At 42.4% G+C, this 21,653-nt stretch overlaps 1 protein-coding gene across 11 annotated transcripts in view; it reads right to left on the bottom strand.

Annotated features, from left to right (window-relative positions):
* Positions 1-15,268: 15,268 nt before the first annotated feature.
* sox5 (SRY-box transcription factor 5) overlaps positions 15,269-21,653 on the bottom strand; it is a 388,193-nt gene continuing 381,808 nt past the window's right edge. For all 11 annotated transcript variants that reach the window (XM_073066077.1, XM_073066075.1, XM_073066073.1 and 8 more), the window contains one exon: positions 15,269-18,022. In XM_073066077.1, the coding sequence (XP_072922178.1) occupies positions 17,716-18,022 (307 nt within the window). In that variant the 3' untranslated portion in view covers positions 15,269-17,715. The remainder of the gene's footprint in view (positions 18,023-21,653) is intronic.

Raw genomic sequence — 21,653 nt, 5'->3', positions numbered from 1 at the left:
ACAGAACAGAAGCAAGCTCTTCAACCCACTATGTGCATGTTGACATCATACCTTTCTATGCTAATTGCATTTTCCAGTATTTGGGCGGGAGCCCATAGACTAGGCTCACTGCCTCAACAAAGCAGCCAACATAATCAAAAACCCCAGTCATCCTGGACACTCTCTCCTCTCCTCACTCCGTCAGCTAGAAAATGCAAAAGCCTGAAAGTATATACCACTAGCTTCAAGGACAGCTTTCTATCATGATGTTATAAGACTATTGAATGATGCCCTAGTATGATAAGATGGACTCTTAACCTTACAATCTTCCTCATTATTGTCGGGCCTGTCCAGTCTCCACCCAGCTAACAGGAATAATCACCACTCAATTCCAACTCATCACCTGCGGCCTATTTAAATCCAGCTATCATCCATGGTCCTTTATTCACCCATTGTACCAGCCAGCCTCAACCGGTTACTCTTAGTCAGTTACCTTCTTGCCTTGCCTCACTAAGTAACTGTTCTCTCTTGTTTTGTGGCCCCTCGTGGCTTGTTGTTTTACAATTTATTAGGGAGATAACATTTACTGATAATTCGTCTCCACTGCTCTGCTTTTAGGTTGAGCTTCCTCTATATTTCCTGACAATTATAGTCTTGCAGCTTAGTGCCTACCTTCACTGTACACTTTCTGTAAAATTTTATTCTGTTGTTGATTTTCCCTTGTACTACCTCAGTGCACTGATGTGATGAAATGATCTTTATGGGGTGGCATGTCAAACAAAGTTCTTTCATTGTAACTCAGTATTTGTGACAATAATAAACCAATTTACTATCTGGCCTTCACTCCCATGGTGATTCAAATACTTATTACACATCATGAGAGCCTTTGCCTCAACTGACTCCTCACGAGGTGTGTTTCTGGTTTGAATGAGAAACATCTTCTGGAGATCTTCTGTAACTCCTCCACCTTTCACCTTTGGATTTAGATAGCTCTGCTATGGGAAATATTTTCCTGCTATCTTTGCCCCTCATAACTTAGTGTACCTCTGTCAGGACTCCCTTAGCCTCTGTCACTGGGAAAAAAACTGAATCCAGCCTAAAAGATCTTTCCTCATAACTGGAAGCTCCATCCAAGGCAAAATCCTGATAGGTCTCTTCCGCACCATCTCCAGTGCAATCAAAACCTTCCTAGGGGAGAGGAAAACAAACTGCTGGAGGAATTCAGTGGGTTGAACGACATCAGTGGAAGCAAAGAGATGTTCAATGTTTTGAGTGGACACCCTGTTATCAGGACTGAATGGGAGGGGATGGTAAGCTATAGGTGGAAGTAGATGAGATGGGGGATGAGGGGCAGATGAAGCTGGGGGGGAGTGTGATGAGTGCAATTGGTAACCATCCTTCCAATGGTTTAGTGACCAGATCTGTGCAGAAGAATCCAGCGTGGACAAAGAAACACACACAAAATGCTAGAAGAACGCATCAGGTCAGGCAGCATCTATGGAGAAAAATAAATGTTGATGTTTTGGGCCAAGAACTTTCATCAGGACTGGTCAAAGCTTGTGGCCAAAGTAAAGTTTCATGCAATTCTAATAAAATCTCCCTTCTCTTGAAGACAAGTTTATTTATTGCATAAATACAACTATACACAGGTGCAATGAAAAACAGCATTACAGGCACATAAGCAGTGTTCACAAGATAACCCTAAAGGTTACTTAAACAGATTTTTACAAGATGGAGCACAATTAGAAATAAAGGGAAACAAGGTTCATTGCAGTGCAAGGTGGTTATCGTGCTGCTATACTAAGTTGGTGATATGGCTTGTGCAGATTGCTTCGAGAACTAAATAGTTGAAGGGAAATAGCTATTCTTGAATCAGGTAGAGTGGAACTTCAGTCTTCTGGATCTCATGCCTGACAGTAGCTGCAAGAAGGTGGCATGCCCTGGATTGAGGGATCGGTATCTTATGGTCTCGCCAATGCAGACAAGAATCTAGAAGACGTACTTAACCACCTTATCTAGTCTAGGGAATATGTTTACAAAATATCCAAGGATAAAGAAAGCAACTACACACCAATGGATTTAATCTTGGACTAGGTATTGAGAATGATAATGTGGAATTGAATATCAGTCACTTGGAGAATGTAGAACATAGAACATTACACCACAGTACAAGTCCTTTGTCCCATGAAGTTGTACCAAACTTTCAATTTATTCTAACATCTATCTAATCCTTACCTCTTTTATAGCCCTCTATTTTTCCATCATCCATGTGCCTATCAAAGAGTTTCTTAAATCTCCTACTGTATCTGCCTTTATCACCATCCCTGGCAGGATGTTCCAGTACTCACCACTCTCTGTGCAAAAAAGTCTACCTCTGACATCCCCCTATACTTTTCTCCAATCACTATACAATTATGCACCATTGTATTAGCCATTTCTGCCCTAGGAAAAAATCTCTGGCTATCCAATCGATCTATGCCTCTTAACATCTCGTACATCTCTATCAAGGTGACTTAAGTGTTGGTTAACAACCATGTCTGCTGAATGTAAATTGTTTTATAGCATAGGGGTACGTGACACTGCCTCTTCTAAGCTGATGTGAGAGTCTTTATGAAAGACCTGTAGGAAATAGGAAAGACTCAATCAAGCGGATGGATCCTGGGAGTTTATGAGTCTTGTACAGACTAATCTTCCCAGCTCTCCTTCCAGATAGAACCAAAAGATAAACATCAAGAGACACTTTGCTTCTTTAAACACAGGTTGCGTTAACAAGGTAGAAAATCTTCCTGCTGAGAAGTGGACCACAGTGATACATTCAAAGTAAATACACCTTATCGAGAGCAGACAAAACTGGACGATCTTGCTTTAATTTGATGATCTTTCCCTCTTCCTTTGATAATGGCAGTAACGATCTACAGTATGCTGGGGTTTCAGGGAAGAGGACTTCTGGGATTTTCCATTTTCTGTGCCAATATTATCACTACGTTTCTTGAACGGGAAGCCCAGCCAAGTTTCTGCTAAAAAGGTGTCAAGGGAAATGTGCAGACTGCTGGTTGTATCAATGCCAATTGCCACCAGACGGAATACTGTACCATGGTTATTAAAGGTACAATCAGCAAAGTTTAAACCATTCGCGTATGATCAATGAATATTGAAGAAAGTTCCAAGTTCACTGCTCATTGTGTCAATAGGGAGATTTGGTTCAAAAAGTGTGATGTACTGGTCCAAGAAGATTTCAGAGGAAGAATAGTGTTGTACTGTGTTTCACATCACAGAGGGAGTGAAAAAATGTCAAGATTCAAACAGCACTTCCATCCAAGCAGCTGTCACACAGAATATGTTATCAGTGATCCAGAGTATGTTCAGAACTACAAATGTTGTCATAGAGCTGAAGAGCCAGAAAAGGCCTTGGGTGGTGTCAGAGGGCAGGGGAGTTGTCAGAAACTACATGCAGAGTTTTCTCATGAACGGAGGTATTTGGTGTATTGTCTGAAAGCTGAAGGATTGGCAGAGATCTGGAAGGCTACTGGGAAAATGGCGTTGCTTTATTGCTCATATGTAGTACGTGGACACCCACAATGCAATAAAATAGAAGTTTATTGTCAATGCTCAAGACAATGAGATTGTGGTGCTACTCCATTCCTTGCAAAACAGATATTTACAATGCAGCTTAATTAAAAAGACCCATATTTACATGCAACAAGTGATGTTGATAATCCATAAGACTCAAAGGCCATCAGCAAGCCAGGGTGAAGCATTATTCACAAAGTACACTGCAGATGCTGTGGTCAAATCAAGACATACAAACAAGCTGGATGAACTCAGCAGGTCGGGCAGCATCCGTTGAAATGAGCAGTCAACGTTTCGGGTCGAAACCCTTCGTCAGGACCGAAGAAGGAAAGGGCAGGGGCCCTATAAAGAAGGTGGGGGGAGGGTGGAAGGTGCCAGGTGAAAAACCAATCAGAGGAAAGATCAAGGGGTGGGGGAGGGGAAGCAGGGAGGGGATATGCCGAAGAGGTGAAGCAGGAATGAAAGGGGAAAGCACTATGGGTAGTAGAAGGAGGCAGAATCATGAGAGAGGTGATAGGCAGCTAGAAGAGGAGGCAGAGTAAAAGTGGAATGGTGGAAGGGAGAGGGAGGGAATTACCGGAAGTTGGAGAATTCGATGTTCATACCAAGGGGCTGGAGACTACCCAGATGATATATGAGGTGTTGCTCCTCCAACCTGAGTTTGGCCTCATCATGGCAGTAGAGGAGGCCATGTATGGACATATCTGAATGGGAATGTGAAGCAGAGTTGAAGTGGGTGGCAACCGGGAGATCCTGTCTGTTGTGGCGGACGGAGCAGAGGTGCTCAATGAAGCGGTCCCCCAATCTGCGTCCGGTCTCACCGATGTAGAGGAGGCCGCACCGGGAGCACCGGATGCAATAGATGACCCCAACAGACTCACAAGTGAAGTGTTGCCTCACCTAGAAGGACTGTTTGGGGCCCTGAATGGTGGTAAGAGAGGAAGTGTAGGGACAGGTGTAGCACTTATGCTTGCAAGGATAAGTACCAGGTGGGAGATCTGTGGGGAGAGACGTGTGGACCAGGCAGTCGCGGAGGGAACGATCCCTGCGAAAAGCAGAGAGGGGTAGAGAGGGAAAGATGTGCTTAGTGGTGGGGTCCTGTTGAAGGTGGCGGAATTGTGGAGGATAATATGCTGGATCCGGAGGCTGGTGGGGTGGTAGGTGAGGATAAGGGGAACACGGTCCCTGTTGTGGTGATGGGAGGATGGGGTGAGGGCTGAAGTGCGGGAAATGGAGGAGATGCGGGTGAGGGCATCGTTGATGACGGCAGAAGGGAAAGCACGATTCTTAAAGAAAGAGGACATTTGAGATGTCCTGGAACGGAAAGCCTCATCCTGGGAGCAGATGCGGCGGAGACGGAGGAACTGGGAATAGGGAATAGCATTTTTACATTGGGCAGGGTGGGAAGAGGTATAATCGATGTAGTTATGGGAGTCAGTGGGTTTATAGAAGATGTCAGTGGACAGTCTGTCTCCAGAGATGGAGACCGGGAGATCAAGAAAGGGGAGAGAAGTGTCCGAGATGGACCAAGTGAATTTGAGGGCTGGGTGAAAGTTAGAGGCAAAGTCGATGAAATTGACTACCTCAGCTGCTCCCTGCACCCATGCTGAGTTCATCCAGCTTGTTTGTAGCATTATTCAGCTGCACAACAGCCACATGGAAACAAGCTGTTTTTTAGCCTTGGCTAAGCTGTTTCTGTATCTCCTACCAGAGGGCAAGAGATTGAACAGACAGTGTGACAGTGTCTGGGATGGGATGGGTCTTTAATGGTACCTTATTGAGGCCTCTCTTCATAGTACAACCCTTTAATCCAAGGAATTAATTTCTCTCCACTAACTCTAATGTTAGTACATCTTCTTTCTATAGGGAAACGGAAATGTATGCAGTACTCTTGATGTGGTTACAGTAAAGATGCATCAAAACTTCCCTACTTGTATACTCAAAATCACTTGTAATAGTGGCCAACATTTCATGAGTTTTTACCATATTTTTTGTTCTATGTGCTAACTCTTTGCTGGTCATGTACTAGAACCCTTAAATCCCTATGTACCACAGAATATTTCAATCCCAATCTATTTAAGTAATAAGTTGCTTTTTACTTTTGCCATCCAAGATGGATTATCTTGCATTTTCCACCCTATACACCATTTTTGTCAGTAACTTTAAATTCCTTGCATCGGAGGATCTGTCCTGGGACCAACACGTAAGAGCCTTCACATAGATGACAAGACAGCACCTCTTCTTTCTTAGAAGCTTGCATAGATTAGGCATGTTATTGAAAACGTTAACAAAATTTTACAGATGTACAGTGGAAAGTACACTGACTGGCTGCATCACAGTCTGCTATGGAAACGCCAATGCCCAGGAAAGGAAATTTTTACAGAAAGTGGTGGATACAGCCCAGTCCATCTCAGGCAAAACCTTCCCACCTTTGAGCACATTTACAAGAAGTGCTGCAGGAAAAAGCAGCGTCTATCATCAAAAAACCCCAACATCCAGGCCATGCTCTCTTCTCACTGCTACCATTGGGTATGAGGTACCGGAACCCTAGATCCCACACTACCAGGTTCAGCAACATTTCTTATTCTGCAACCAACAGCATTCTGAACCAGCATGAATAACTTCACTCACCTCAACTCTGAAATGATTCCACAATTTATAGACTCATTTTCAAGGACTCATGTTCTCAGTATTATTTTATATTATTCACCTTCTTTTGCATATTGACCATTTGTCAGTCTTAGTTTACGTATAGTCTTCATAAATTCTGTTGGTTTTTTTGTTTTTCCTGGTAATGCCTGCTAGAAAATGAATCTCAAGGTAGTAAATGGTGACATATATGTACTTTGATAATAAATTGACCTATTTTGACTTTGCCTTGATTTGCTAGCTTCTTGCATATTCACTTAACCCATCCACATCTTTTTGCTGGCTCTTTGGATAAGCCAGGCACAGATTGGGTGACTACTTTGCTAAAGTGTTTTATGGTTTTCTGTCCATTCAAGTGGAAGTGACCATTCCCTCCCTGACATCACTTACACTGTGCAATGAAGTTTAATGAAAGCTTAAGAAAGAGTACCTCTCCTTCCATTTGGACACACTGTAGTCCTGCGGTCTTCACACTGATTTCAGCTAGTCAGCCTTTCCCGTTTGTATCCGAATCGGCTTTTTAAAGATTTGCTTTATGTGTCACACGTACATTGAAACATTTTGTGAAATGCATCTTTTGCATAATCTTTGCAATGTTCTAGGGGTAGCCAACAAATGTTGTCATGCTTCCTTTGCCAAGATAGCATGTCCACTACTCAACCCTAACCGGACATCATTGGAAGGTGGGAGGAAACAGGAGCACTTGAAGGAAACCCACACGGTCATGAGGAGAACGTACAAACTTGTTACAGACAGGGAAAGGAAATAAACCTCAATCAGATGTGTTGTAAATTGATTGCACTAACCACTACGCTACTGTGCTGCTTGATCAGATGAAAAGGCATTTTTCCAAAGCTGTTGATGCTGCCTGGTCTGCTGGGCATTTAAGGTATTCTCATTTATTCCAGACTTCCTTTGAAAGCCAAAACCATATTGATTGCTATTTTACACTTTCAATGTTTCTGTTTACTCTCTCTCCTCTGTGTCATTCATCTCCTTCTGTTTACACCTCCATGAGACAGTTTAGCTGTGATTAACACACATCCAACACCCTCTGTCAGTCAGCATTCAAGTCTTTAATGGCCTCTTCCCTCTTGATTTCCATTATCCCCCCCTCCGCTTCTCCGCTATAGTCGTTTCTAATTTTACCCCTTTTCTGATGAATGCACCTGATCTAAAACCATATCTGGGTTTGTCTCTCCACAGATGTTGCCTGATCTGTTGAGAACTTCCAACAAAAGAAGGTCTAACCACTCATCCTTGTGAGTTATCATCACAAAATCCACTGCATAAACATCCTTGGAGTTGCTACTTATTTGGACATAAGCACTTTGACCTCAGAAAGGGGTTAGAGTTGGGTACCCTCTGTCAGATGACTCGTCACCTGACACCCAAGAATCTGCCCATCATCTCTAAGGCTTTTCAGAGTGGGATGGAGTACTCTGTACATACCTGGAAGAATGTAGCTCCAATAAAGTCAAAGTCAAGTTTATTGTCATGTGAACAAATACATGTTTGCAGAAGTGCAATGAAAACCTTGTCTGCAGCAGCATCACAGCACATATGCAGAATTCACTAGAAAAACATAAACATAACCTACACACAGTTTTTGCAAGAGAAACACAATTAGAATAAAAACAACAACACACACAAAATGCTGGTAGAACACAGCAGACTAGGCAGCATCTATAGGGAGAAGCGCTGTCGACGTTTCGGGCCGAGACCCTTCGTCAGGGCAGGCCGAAACGTCGACAGCGCTTCTCCCTATAGATGCTGCCTGGCCTGCTGTGTTCCACCAGCATTTTGTGTGTGTTGTTGTTTGAATTTCTAGCATCTGCAGATTTCCTCGTGTTTGCTATTAGAATAAAAAGAAGTCTTTGAGAGCAATGTGATGGAAATGGTCATAGTTTTGACTAGAGTGGTACCAATTGGTCCAAGAACTAAATGGTTGAAGGGAAGTAGCTGTTCTTGAGCTTGTTGGTGGCCAGAAGTCCTACACCACCAAATTAAAGAACAGCTACTTTCCTACAACTATTCATTTCTTGAACCCTATTCACTACCTTAGTATAGCAACTCTGACCATTTTGTAATACAGGGATTTACTTTCTAATTGTGCTCTTCATTGTTTAGTTTTTAAAAGTATGTCTTTTTGTGAATGTTATGCTTTTAAAGCCATGTGCCTGTGATGCTCCTGCAAGTAAGTTTATCATTGCACCTGTTCATACAGGTACTTGTGCATAAAACAATAAACAAGACTTTGATATAATTCATTGGTTAACTACAATGAGGAAGCCTTCCTCCTGGAGCATTGACTTGCCATTTTGCTAGAGAGGCAACCAAACACGCATGTCTACATTTCTCAATCCAAGCCTGTACCTGATAGAATCAAAGGTTGCTAGAATATCCACCATACTATTACCCAGCAGGCTCCTGAACTGGTGTGGATAACTTCACTCATCACAACTCCAAACTGATTCCACAACCTACAGACTCACTTTTAAGGACTACAAATTATGTTCTCAGTATTATTTATTTTTATTTGCACAATTTGTCTTCTTTTGTACATTGATTTCTGTCAGTCTTTATGTATAGTTTTTCATAAATGTTATTGTATTTCTTTATTTTTCTGTAAATGCCTGCAAGAAAATGAATCTCAGGATAGTATAGAATACTTTGACAATAAACTTATTTTGACTTCAGCTGACCAGCACCTAATCCACTCTGTTATCTCAATCAAACAGACCTATAACCATGGCGATTCTCTGCAAAGGAAAAAAGAAGATCAACATTGAAGGTCTGTGGAATCAGCAAGGATGACTCTTCTCAAACGCTCATCCTGAGCACCAACAGGAAAATTTCTGCGATCACATTGTCACCTCATCAGTCACCTCAGGACCAATAGAACCAGAAAGCAGCAGACATATCAAATTTATATTTAACAATAATATACACGATGTTACAATGATCCAAATAGGATTTGGGATGAAGAAGAAATCATGTACAGTCATAGAACTTCTGCTGAAAAACCACTATAGTTTTAATATGTCTGAAGATCTATCCCATGCCCAACATATTAATACAGTTACAAAGCAGACAAGCCAGCGGCTTCATTTCATTAGGAATTTGAGGAGATTTGGCACATCACCAAAATCCCTTTCAAATTCTACAAATGTACCATGGTGGCATCACTGTCGGGTATGGAGGTGCCACTACACAGGATTGGAAAAAAGTTACAGAAGGTTGTAAAGTCAGTCAGCAACCTCATGGGGACAGTTTTCCCCACTATCAAGGAAATCTTCAAAAGGCGATGACTCAACAAGGCAGCATTAATCATTAAGGACCCTTACCACCCAGGAACACCCTCTTCTCACTGCTACCATCAGGGAGGAGGTACTGGAACCATACACTCAAAGCTTCAGCTTCTTCTGCAGGAAATGTGGAGGACGCTTGACCCAAAAGCACAGCAGCAGAGACGATTTAGCAGTGAATGATATTTTATTAATAAACTGCAAAATTACAAGTTACGAGGGGCCACAAAACAGGAGCGAACAGATACCTAACACAACATGGTAACTGAAGGCTAGGAGCTACTGGTTGACACTGGCTGATTCAATGGATGAAAAAATAACCGTGGATGAGAGCTGGGTTTAAGTAGGCTGCAGACCCCATCTATGATGATGTGAGTCCATCATCCAGAGAATTGTGTACACTGGACCACTTTCAACCATCCTTGGTTCCAGAAGTGCAGGCTCAGATGGGTTGAATGATCCATGGACAATAGATTTAAGGCAGGATATGTGGAAGATAGACATGGATCACTGTGGCCTCATCAGAAGGTGGCAAACCCATGAGAAAATCATGTGTTGGACTACCAGTAGGGCCTGCAAGAGCCCAGAGGGCTGCTGGTTGGAGGAACTGGGCTATGCACATTGATGGTAGACAGTGACAAACTGACGTACATCTGCAGTCATGGCAGGCCACAGAACAAACGACACAGAAAATCCAGAGTCCATTGTGTGCCTTGATGGCTGGAGATGGGTGAAGAGTGGGTCCACTGGAGCGCCTCAGATTTCATAGCTGCTGGTACATACATATGGTTGTCAGGTGTGTCAGCTGGAGTAGACTCATGCTGTAGGGCCTGGCAGATCTGGTTCTCAAGATCCCAGATGATTGGGATGAGGATCTGTGAGGATGGAATGATGGGCTGAGGGTTGATCTCCCTTTCAGCTGAGTTGAACTGTTGTGGCAGGGTGTCCACCTTAAAGTTCTTGGGGCCGGGTTGGTAAGAGATGGTGAAGTTGAATTGCTTGAAGAGAGGGCTCAGTAAGCTTGATGTTGGTTGAGTTGGCAGGTCTGTTGTATGGATATGAGGTTCTGGTTGGCAGCCCGGGTCAGGAAAGGGTCAGTGTTTCCCATCAACCAAAGTCTCTATTCCTCCAAAACCCATTTATTGGTTCCATCTCCTACTCCATAATGACAATGTGTATGGTTGAACTTGTGCGAGAAGAAGGCACAAGGCTGTGTCCTCCCATTCTGGTCCTCAGGGGAGATATGCTCCCAGATCCCATGTCAGATGTGTCCACCTCAACCACAGAAGGTCTGGAGGGGCTTGGATGGCAGAGAATGGGAACGGTGGTGAAGCGTCTCCTGAGCTCCTTGAAAGTGTGGTCCATGGCAGCAGACAAAGTTATCCGTGAGTTAGGCGATTTGATGAGAGAGGTAAGAGGAGTGGTGATTTGGCTGTAGTTCCTGATGAACTGGCTGTAGTTTCTGAAGAAGCCCAAGAAGCACTGTAGCTGCGTGAGGGAGCTTGGTAGAAGGACGGAACCCAAGAAGAAAAGAGCTGGGGTGTGGAACTGGCATTTTTCTAAAATGCAGTGCAGCTGGTTTTCAAGGAGATGGTGAAGGACTGAACGGACATGACAGAAGTGGTCTTGGGGTTCTTGGAGAAGTTGAGGATGTCAGTCAGGTAAACATAACTGTGTAGCTTGTCTCGGCGGATTGCTTTGATGACGGTTGTACTGTTGGAAAGTCCAAAAGGCATCACCAAGTATTAGTAATGGCCAATAGGTGTTATAAACACAATCTTATATTCATCTGCCTGGCAATACAGATCAGCTTGTAAATGCTCCATAGATCCAGTTTGGTGAAGATCTGGGCCCTATGGAGTGATTTGAATACTCTATCCGTTAAAGAGGTCCACAGTGGTCAATGCCGGGGTGAAGATCCCCATCTTGCTTTTTGACAAAGGAGAATCCTTGACTGGCTGAGGACTGGGATGGTCAAATGAATCCATACTGTACTGCTTTGGTGATGTAGTCATTCAATGGCTTGGCTCTTGGTAGGAGAAATGGAAATCAGACAACCTCAGGGAGGAGTGATGCCTGCAGGAAGATGAATGCACAGTCATGTGGTCTTTGAAGCAGCAGTTTCTGGCTTCTCCTTTACAAAAGACGTGGGCTATGTCGTGGTATTTTTGTGGAAGTTTGGTGACGTTAAGGGTTTCCTCCGACTCCATGAATTTATGGGCTGAGATCAATTGAGGTAGTAGGTTTGTGGTCCGACATGTGGATCTGCAACTCAGTGGTGAACTGGATGACCAGGTGAAGTGAGGGTTGTGCATGGAGAGCCAGGGGTAACCTGAGATGAGAGGAGTGTTGGGTAAGTTGATTAGGAGGAATTGGATAAACTCACAGTGCTCTCCAATGCTCATATGCAGGCTCTGACCATCCCAGACTCCACGGGACATCCATCAGTGGCCGTGCTGTAGAAGGGATGAGACGTAGGCTCAGTGGGGAGTCCAAGATGCACACACAGAGTCTGGCCCAGAAAGTTGCCTGCTGTGCTAGAATCTACCAGAGCCTCCTGTGTGTGCGTAGTGCCATCTTGGTATGGAAGCTGACAGAGAGAGTGAGTCAGGCTATGGAGTTGTAATGAGAGGCCAGGGGGAGTTTACCAGATAGAAGACCCCTTGCCTCTACCTGGTGGTGCTATTTCCCAGACGTAATAGGTGCTTGATGCATTAATGATCTACAGCTCCACAGTAAGCGCACAAGTTGTTTCTGACACTCTCGCTCTTGGGCAGTTAAGGGAACTTTCTCTACTTACGTGAGTTGTGGAAGCATTGATGATGAAGATCCAGTAGCCAGAAATGGTTCTGGGAACAGAACTGGGTTTCTGGCTAATGATCTAGAGGGCCGTTCCATAAGACGCTTGTCAATTCCGAGGACCAGAATGATGAGGCCTTTGAGATCAGTGGGCATTTCCCAGGTAGACTGCTCATCATTCAAGTGCTCCAAGAGGTTGTGATTGTCCCATGGAATAAAGAGCTGGCTGGAGCTCGAAGTGTAAGATGCACTGGGAAAGGAAGATGTAGTATCGGGTTGGGGATGTATTGAAGCACTCAGGCACTGGAATCTGGGGTCCGAGAGAGGTGACTAGCACAGAGTTGCTGTATCGAGGTGGAGAGTTGGTTGAGAGTTGCAAGCAGATGGTCAACTGTTTCCTGCTGCTTCGGGATCATGTGCCCCTATTGATGGATGACTTCCTTGAGATGAGTATACTCTGCTGGGTCAATCATCCCATCAAGAACTGTAGAGGAGGCTTGACCTAAAAGCAGAGCAGTGGAGACATTTTAGCAGCAAATGATAGTTTACTAATAAACTGCAAAATAACAAGGCATGAGGGGCCACATAATGAGAGAGAGCAAATATTTAACATAGCATGGCAGCAAGGTAACTGAAGGCTGGAAGCAGCTGAGTGATGCTGGCCGATTTGATGGGTGAACAAAGGACTGTGGATGAGAGCTGGGTTTAAATAGGCTGCAGGTGATGAGTTGGATTTGAGTGGTTGGTGACTCCTGGTAGATGGGTGGAGAAGGGTGCCTACCTGTGCAGGCCTGACATCTTCCCTTCCACCACCAAATTTCTAAATGGTCCATGAACCCATGAACAATACCTCACTCTTTTTGTACCAGTTATTCTTCCATAGATTTCTTATTGTAACTTAAAGTAATTATTTTATGTATTACACTGCACTGCCGCACAAAACAAGAAATTTAATGACATATAAGCGATAATAAATCTGATTCTGATTCACAGTGCTGTCTGAAAGATTTGGACAAAGGGTCTCTCACCTGAAACATGATTCTCACTTCTCTTTCCATGGATGCTACCTGACCTGCACTTTCCAATATTTTATGTTCTTTCAGAATCTCTTTCTCTTCCTCTCTAGTTGCCCCTGTTAATTATCAAGGGGATTATCTGTTTATATATATATATATATTTCTTAATGTAAGTTATAGTCTATTTTATGTGTAGTGCTGCCAGAAAAATAAATTTCATGATATATATCAGTGATAATAAACATAATTCTCATTCTGACTTCACTGTTGGCCTATCTGACACCCCTGCACCCTTCTGTCCAAAAAAAAGGGAGAATAAAACAGGGATAATGTGGATTAGTGTAAATGGGTGATTGATGAGCAGAGTAGACCTGGTGGGACAAAAGGCCTGATTCCATACTGTACCTTTCGGTGGCCTCTAAGCTGATCAGGGCATGTACCTCATCGTTCTCCATTGCTCACCTTTACCAACACTGGAGGATTACATTGTTGAGGAAGATCCTGCTTTATTACCACATTACCTCTTGGGTTAATGACCACACTCAGCCAACTGTGAATAGGCAGTATAAGCTTCTGTAGAGTCCTTCAGCTCAACTTTACTATGTTGACCAAGATGTCTACCTGAGCTAGTCCCATTTGTCTAAATTTGACCCATATCCCTCTTTCCTATCCATATATCTGTTTAAATGTCTTTTAAACATCGCAGTTGTACCTGCCATTACAGCTCCCATTGAAGCCTCATTCCTTATACCAAATGGTTTCTGTGAGGAAAGTTGCCCCTTAAGTCTTTCCTCTCTCACCTTTGCCCCACCCTACCCTGCCAAAAATATTGTGACCATTGACCTTAACTATGCCCTCATAATTTTATAAATCTCTATAAAGTCCCCCTTATAAAGCCTCATATGCTCATGGGAAAGAAGACCCCTCCAATCTCTCCGTACAGCTCCAGCTCTAGTAACATCTTCATGATACTTTAGTAATCAATTTACTTTGAACTTTGAACCTTTTCTGCACTCTTTCCTTCGCATTGACATTCTTTCTACAGCTGGGTGACCGGAAATGTACACAATACTTCAAGTATGGTCTCATGATCGTCCCAACTCTTGTATTCAGTGTTTCGTCCAATGAAGGAAAGCGGATCAAATGTTTTCTTTCCCATAATGTCACCCTGTGTCTCAGGTAACTGGCTACTGGACCACTTCGTCTACCTGTTCTATAATCCTCTCCAGGGTCCTGCCATTTAAACATTGTAATTGTATCTGCCTCTACAGCTTCTTTTGATGGTTCATTCCACATACCCAACAGCTTTTGTGTGGAAAGTTTGTCCATCAGGTCCCTTTTAAATCTTTCCTCTCTCACACTGTAGAAAGAAGAAAGATTGCTCTCTCTATGCCCTACCCTACCCTGGTTGTTGCTCCATGCTTGAAGGCTAGTGATGTGGATGTGTGACAGAGGACATCCTGGATTAGATGTCCATGCAAGCAGAGGGACAAGGGCCAGTGAATCAGTGGGCTTAGGGTTCAGGATCCCACCATTGGCTAGTCTGGGGGACAATACAAAGGCTAGAGCCCAAAGGTCAACTGAAAATCTGATGGTTGAAGCCCGATGGTCGAAGACAGGAAACTAGAGGCCTGCAGTTGGACTGTCCATGTGTGTGGGAGGGAGGAAAGGAGTTTGTTTTGCAGTTATGTTGCTTGTTGTCTGCATTGTTCTGCTGAGCATTGTGGGCATGCTACGTTGGGGTAGAATGTGAGGCACACTTGCAGACTGCCCCCCAACACATTCTTGGGTGTGTTGGTTGTTCGCATTAATGCATCTTAATATATCTTTTGATGTTGATGTGATAATTAAATGAATGTGAATCTGAATTCACTATGTAAGTCCATCCTGGTTTAATTCACCAAAGTGTACAAGGTTTCTCTGTCTCAGAAACAACACAGAAGCAGATCCTGTTAACACTTGTCTGTTTTTTCAGAGTACGAGTACTCTTGCTTTTATTATGGCATGAATGATAACATAAACAAAAAAACATGAAAATATACAACTTATATTACACTATGTGTTATGAACAAAATATAAATCTATAATTCTATGTTATATTTACATATCTTTCTTTAAATTTCAAGTGAGATGGTAGATTCAGTTTACTTTGTTTTAAGCTCCACTCGATTTGATTGTCTTCCTGAACACAATCTGTGTCAAATACATTTTAGAGCCGTGATGGCCAATAAATACATTTTCTTTAAAAAAAACAGTACAGCATCATAAGAATTGAGTAGTCTGAGATTTGGAATTGCAGAATGCAAAAATGTCAGTGAAATGAGAACTCTGCGCAAAAAAAAGGAATAAAATCAGGAGCAAAAATAAAAGAAAAATCTCCGACACAGTTTCCGTTGTTGGCATATAAATCACAAATAGTTCACAGCCATGAAGTCATGGTGGAACCTTATTGGAGCTAAAACAAAGTACTCTTGTAGTCCAGAGTCACATAAATAAACAGGGAGCCAAAAAAAATGGTGAAAAAGGCCAGCCAATGTGAGGCTAAATGCCTCACAACAGTCAGAAATTTGTTCACACAGTCAAGGAAAAGAAAACAAAAAAACTGGTTTCACATTTTACATAAAGTGATATAAAACACTTGTTTTTTTCTGCATTTTTTCTTTTTCAGTTACAGAGTGCTTCAGCGAATCAGCTCTAAATGACCATGACAATTAAATAGAAATGAGATTATGAGAGAATGGTCTCATTTCTGTCCCAACAAACAGTCGAATTATTTTCACGCCTGCCGATTAAACATCATAACATGACATCACTAGGACTTAAAGAACATAAAAAGAAAAAACTGTTTATAGCTAAAATACCAGGCTTAAATATCTACAGCTACAGAATGCTGCATTGAGAATCAATTAGTTAGAATGGAGGAAATAAATTATACATAACTTACTAACTGGGGACTAGCTGACCATCATTGTACACTATTAAGAGGCAGTTAAAATTGAAAAATACAGTCAAAAAATACAAATTAAACACTGACATGCAGTATATGATCAGCTAATCCACCTATAACAACAAAGCCATTTTACTTTCACGTATCCGAAATTGTATTTTGTGGTGGGTAGGGTCATAAATTCAGACTCCCAAAGTCCATTGGAGGTACTGTAGCCATCTCACAAAACCAAGCAGAAGCCATCTTAGAGCCAACTCGCCCTCGAATGAGAGAAACTCTGTCAGAGGCAGGCTTTGCCCTGGATTTGTTTGTTTAGTCACGCTCCCCCTTAAGCGTATGTGGGTGTGGAATTTTTGTTTCCATAAGTGCTACAAATTTGGATCTTTTAAAAAATAAGGTGTGTGAAGGTAGGAGAAAGTGACTGCCTCGGTGAGGCTGCTGGGAAACGGGGAGGAAATGGCAGGCTTCATGGCAAAGGGAGTGGGAACGAGTATTGAGTACAGGGACTTTTTCATCCCCCACGCTACTTTGCTGTCACTACCTCTGACACCCTATAAAGTACCATAATACCCTCTCTTTATGTATCTCTCTCGCTCTCACTCACATACATGCACACACACAAATCACACACAAAGCACACACACACACACACACACACACACACACACCTACGCACAACCACACAAAATTCACGTAATAAAAAGTTTCTCATGTCTTCAGTTTTCTCCCCTTTCACCTGAGAACTGCCCCTATAGTTTCCCCACAGCTGCTGGTATGGAAAGGTGTCTGGGATTGTCTAAGACCCAACAATATCCCTAGCTTAAGACTGTAGGAAAACGCATGAACTAATTCCAACAATTACAAATTTTGGCACTTACTCGGAGTTGCATTTTGAAATGGTGTGCAACAACAACAAAAAAACACAAGTACTCGATGAGGGTGCAACAGTATCTTAATATTCAAGAAAATAGATTCCTTTGAAACAAAGGTAACTTGAAAGCAACAAAAAAACATTTTTTTTCCTTAGTCCATCCAAAAACAAGAACAAAACAAAAGAAGAAACACCTTTTATTGTGGCACAAAATAAACAAAACACATTCACAAGCCACTTGTTGGCACTTTGTACCTGAGTGAGAATTTTATAGAATCTTCTAGAACGACAGTCGCAAGTCTAGACAAAGCTCAGGAGGGTAAGTCTTCAGTGCTTGGGAATAGCAGCTGATTTTACTGGCATCGTTTTACCCATAGCTTATCATTTTTCCCATGCCTGTACCATAGGCCGAGAGGTCTAGTAGTCAGTAGAGTTCTGACTATTTCTTGTTTATTAAGACTAAATAGTTTTAAATAACAGTCAGTGTATCGGATAGTCAAAATGTGCTTGGCCCCTGGTAGGATGAATCAGTCTGGCTGACGTTAACTAGTTGGTGGAGACTCCTAGCCATTCCCCTCAGTCAGCATGAGCCACCACATGATTTTCCTCATCACTGCCATAATCTGCATCAGGATCATCCTCATCCTCATCCTCGTACTCGTCGAACACGCCTCCGTTCATGTCGCCGACCCGCAGGTCGTCCCTCGCTCGGCCCTCCTCGGATTTGAGGCTGTAAGTGCTCTGGATGACAGGCATGCTGGGCTCCGGGCTGCTGGACATGCTGGAGTGCTCGGAGGGGATTCGAGGCGATGGAATTCCTGCCATGGCAATGGCACCAGGGTACACCACTCCAGCTGTGGTAATGGGGATCTGGCCTTGCTGCCTGCCAACACCAAGACAAACACGTATTGATAATGGAAAGTGATCTGTTCCAACTCACTTTCTCTAGAAAACTTTATATTCTACATAGAACTTAGAATACTACAGTAAAGAACACCCCCTTTGGCTCACGACATTATGCCAACCTTACAACCTACTCTAAGATCGATTTAACCCTTCCCTCCGACATAGCCCTCCATTTTTCTATCATCCATGTGCCTATATAAGAGTTTCTTAAATGCCCCTAATGTATCTGCATCTACCTACCAAACAGCATACGGCATGCTTGCCTTTATTAGTTGAGACATCGAGTTCAATAATTGGGAAGTCACGGTGCGGCTTTATAAAGCTCTGGTCAGGCCACATGAGAGAAATAAATTCATTTTTAGGTCAGCCTCTCCTCCATATAAGAATGCTGTGGAGGTGTTGGAGAGGGTGAGGAAGCCATTTACTAGGATGCATGTTCTCAAAAGAGATATTAGATACACCAGTTCTGTCTTCTTTGCAGTAGCGGAGGCTGGGGAAGACCCATCAGAAAGCTTTGCATTATGAGAGGCATAGATAGAGCAGACATTTTGTGTCTTTTTCCCAGGAATAAAATGTCTGTTACTAGAGGACATGCATTTAACGTGAGAAGGGGAAAGCTTAAAGGAAGGTGTCTGGGTAGTTTTTTTTACACAAGTTAATAGGTGTCTTGAATGCACTTCCTGGGATAGTAGTGAGGAAAATATGATGAAGACATTGAAGAGATTCTTCGACAGGGAAGAATGGAGGGAACTGGGCATGAGTAAACAGAAGGGATTTTAGTTTTGCTGGGCTGGTTGAATTAGTTCAGCAGAGTTTTGTGTGCGGAAGGGCCTATTCTTGTGCAGTACTGTACTATGTTCTATTAGCATCATGGATATATCCACACCTCAAGGACTGAGGGATGGGAACTCAGTATTACATTCTCAACAGCATCTTGGGATGGACAATTAAATGCTGGCTAAGCCTGCAAAGCCCATATCCCTTGAATGAATATAAAAAAAACAAAATGCCTTTATAAGTGTTTTAATTGCACTGTTACATTACTGGTGACTTTAGGGCCATTGGTTCCCCTGGCATTCTAGGTTAGGCCCATCATGCTGGCTGGCTTCAGATACATCATTGCTATTAACTCCTTGTTAGACCAAACTTCTGGTTCTCTTTTTTTTTCCCAGCCACAGAAAGTTCTCTTTTCCAAGTGCATTTTCAATTCCCATTAGAAAGTTACGATTGAATCTGCTAATGGATTCCAGATCACAACCATATGCTATGATTCATAATTAAATTAGAAAATTAGAGAACCTCAATATGGTGCTGAAAATTTTGGGAAAAAATCCACTAGAGAATTCAGTACTGTTACCAGAATTGGCCCAAACTTTCCATTTGCTTCTCCCAGAAATATTGACAAAAACTCAACTATTTAAAAAAGCAAGCCAACATGTCCCCTCCATCTGTATTGGTACACCAGTGACTGGGATACGTGCTGAAGTACATATCTGTATTATGCATAAAGATTGGGTAAGGTCAGTGCTTGGTTGCTGTGTAATATTGTCAATAAACAGCCTGAAAGGCAGATGGGCCTCAGTTAATTGTGAATATTGGCAGCACATCATTTCCATCAGCCAACAGTGTCCTTACGATGAGTCACTCCAAGAACTGTCACAGCCTTCAGCTTTGTCGTTCAAAGCCATTTCCAAGAGGGATGGTTTCCACCACCTAGAAGGACAATGCAGGACAATACTTGGAGACACCATCATCTCTGAATTCCACTTGCCGCCTTGGGCTATCTCGGCCTTCCCTCCATGATTTCTGGGCCAAAATCATGGGACTCCCTACTTAACAGCACTGGGAGCAATAATTTCATTTTTCAGATTGTGGTTCCACGATTTAAGGACAGTTAAGGAATAATGGACTCACTCTTGAGAATAAAGAGAGAAAAACTTTCTGTTCTGCCCAGGATCAGTAAGATCTTAGACATATGCATGGGGTGTATAATATTAATTGACAATAGTAATAGTTGTTTTAAGGCTGTCATCCTTAGGGATTGTCCACTCTCTGCTAGGAAGTTCATGAAGAAACCACACATACATCTTGTTTGAGCTTCCAGTCCTTATCTTCTGTACTGAGATACATCAAAAACTGAGACATTACTGAGCATGTGTAGCTCACAACATGACTTTTGCATTTTCATTCTATGAAACATATTGTCATAACACCACCAGGTTCAGGAACAGCTATTTCCCTTTAACCATTCAGATCTTGAACTCATCCAACACAACTCTAAGTATTCCTCAGTATAACAACATAATGACCACTTTGCACTACAATGGGCTTTTGCATTTTTGTCCAACTTGCTTTCTTTCTTCTAAAATTTACTTAATTTATTTTTTCTTGGGAATGTTGTGTTTCTGACGGTCTGTTGCAAATAAGCTTTTCATTGCACCTGTGCACGCATGCATTTGTGTATATCACAATAAGCTCAGTTCTGAGCATTGCTAAAGTTGGTGAATGTAGAGGCGTAATGTATATTATATATGCATAAGCTTTTTTTGGTTATTGCTGTACTTCTGAAGTTTTAGAAAAGAGTTGGAAGCTATCCAACGGCACTGATGACCAAGGCTAAATTCAATATCTGGGCAATGATATATCTGGTAGAACTACTCCATGTTCATCAAAATGGCTCCAGTTTGAGGCTTTGGTGAGGGATGGTTCTCTTTATCCAACCTCAGTGAGCTGTCCTTGATTGCCACCGTGATACCTGTTCCTTCTTGGAATGGTAGCTCTTTCCCTAGAATCAGCTCCTGGTCTGTGGCACTCCAGCCCTAGAAATACTCCGCTAGACAGTTAAATCCTGGCCATGGGCTTGTTGGCTGTCCACCATTCAAAAGAACTTGAATGTCCCTAATTTAATCATCCAATATCAATTAAAATTGAACCAAGAAATAATCATCCTTATAGAAAATTTTAAAAACTTAAAATCGTAAAAATCAAAATGATTAAGTGTACTTAAAATTGTTTAAGCCATTAATTAATTCCATTTAACATAACTCAATTAATTAAAATGTAAATCAAAAAAACTACAGATGGTGGAAATTTGAAACTAAAACAGAAAATTCTGGAGACATTCAAAAGTTCTGGCAGAATCTGCGGAGAGAGAATCTGAGTTAATGCTTCAGGGAAGGTTGTGACGAAGAGCTTCCAACCTGAAACATTCTCCAGATGCTGCCTGACCTGCTGAGCGCTTCCAGCATGATAATTTCTGCAGTATCTGAAATAAATCTGTCTCTCTTGGAGTCGTTCCTCTCAATTGAAACAAGTGAACTGGTTTGATCTTGCATCAGGTTTAGGTTCAGTGGGCAGATTTTCCTGTACTCACTCTGATGGACAGTGAGATACAGGTAGGTCACTAAACCCGGCCGGAGAGAACCATGCCTCACTATGGAGGGCACCTGAGTTTCGAGCTGTAATCTTTTTGGCGAGCATGGCCATTTAGATAGAAAATTAACTTAGCCTTCATCATCAACACTGTGAACAGTGGCTTTCATGTTGAGTCATTGAGAACAACCTTCCAAAATTTCAAGAAGAAAAAAATACAATCTCCTCCGGTAGTT

The sequence above is a fragment of the Hemitrygon akajei genome, chromosome 14, assembly GCF_048418815.1.
Source record: "Hemitrygon akajei chromosome 14, sHemAka1.3, whole genome shotgun sequence".
NCBI lineage: Eukaryota > Metazoa > Chordata > Chondrichthyes > Myliobatiformes > Dasyatidae > Hemitrygon > Hemitrygon akajei.
This window is presented reverse-complemented; position numbering and strand designations above follow the sequence as displayed.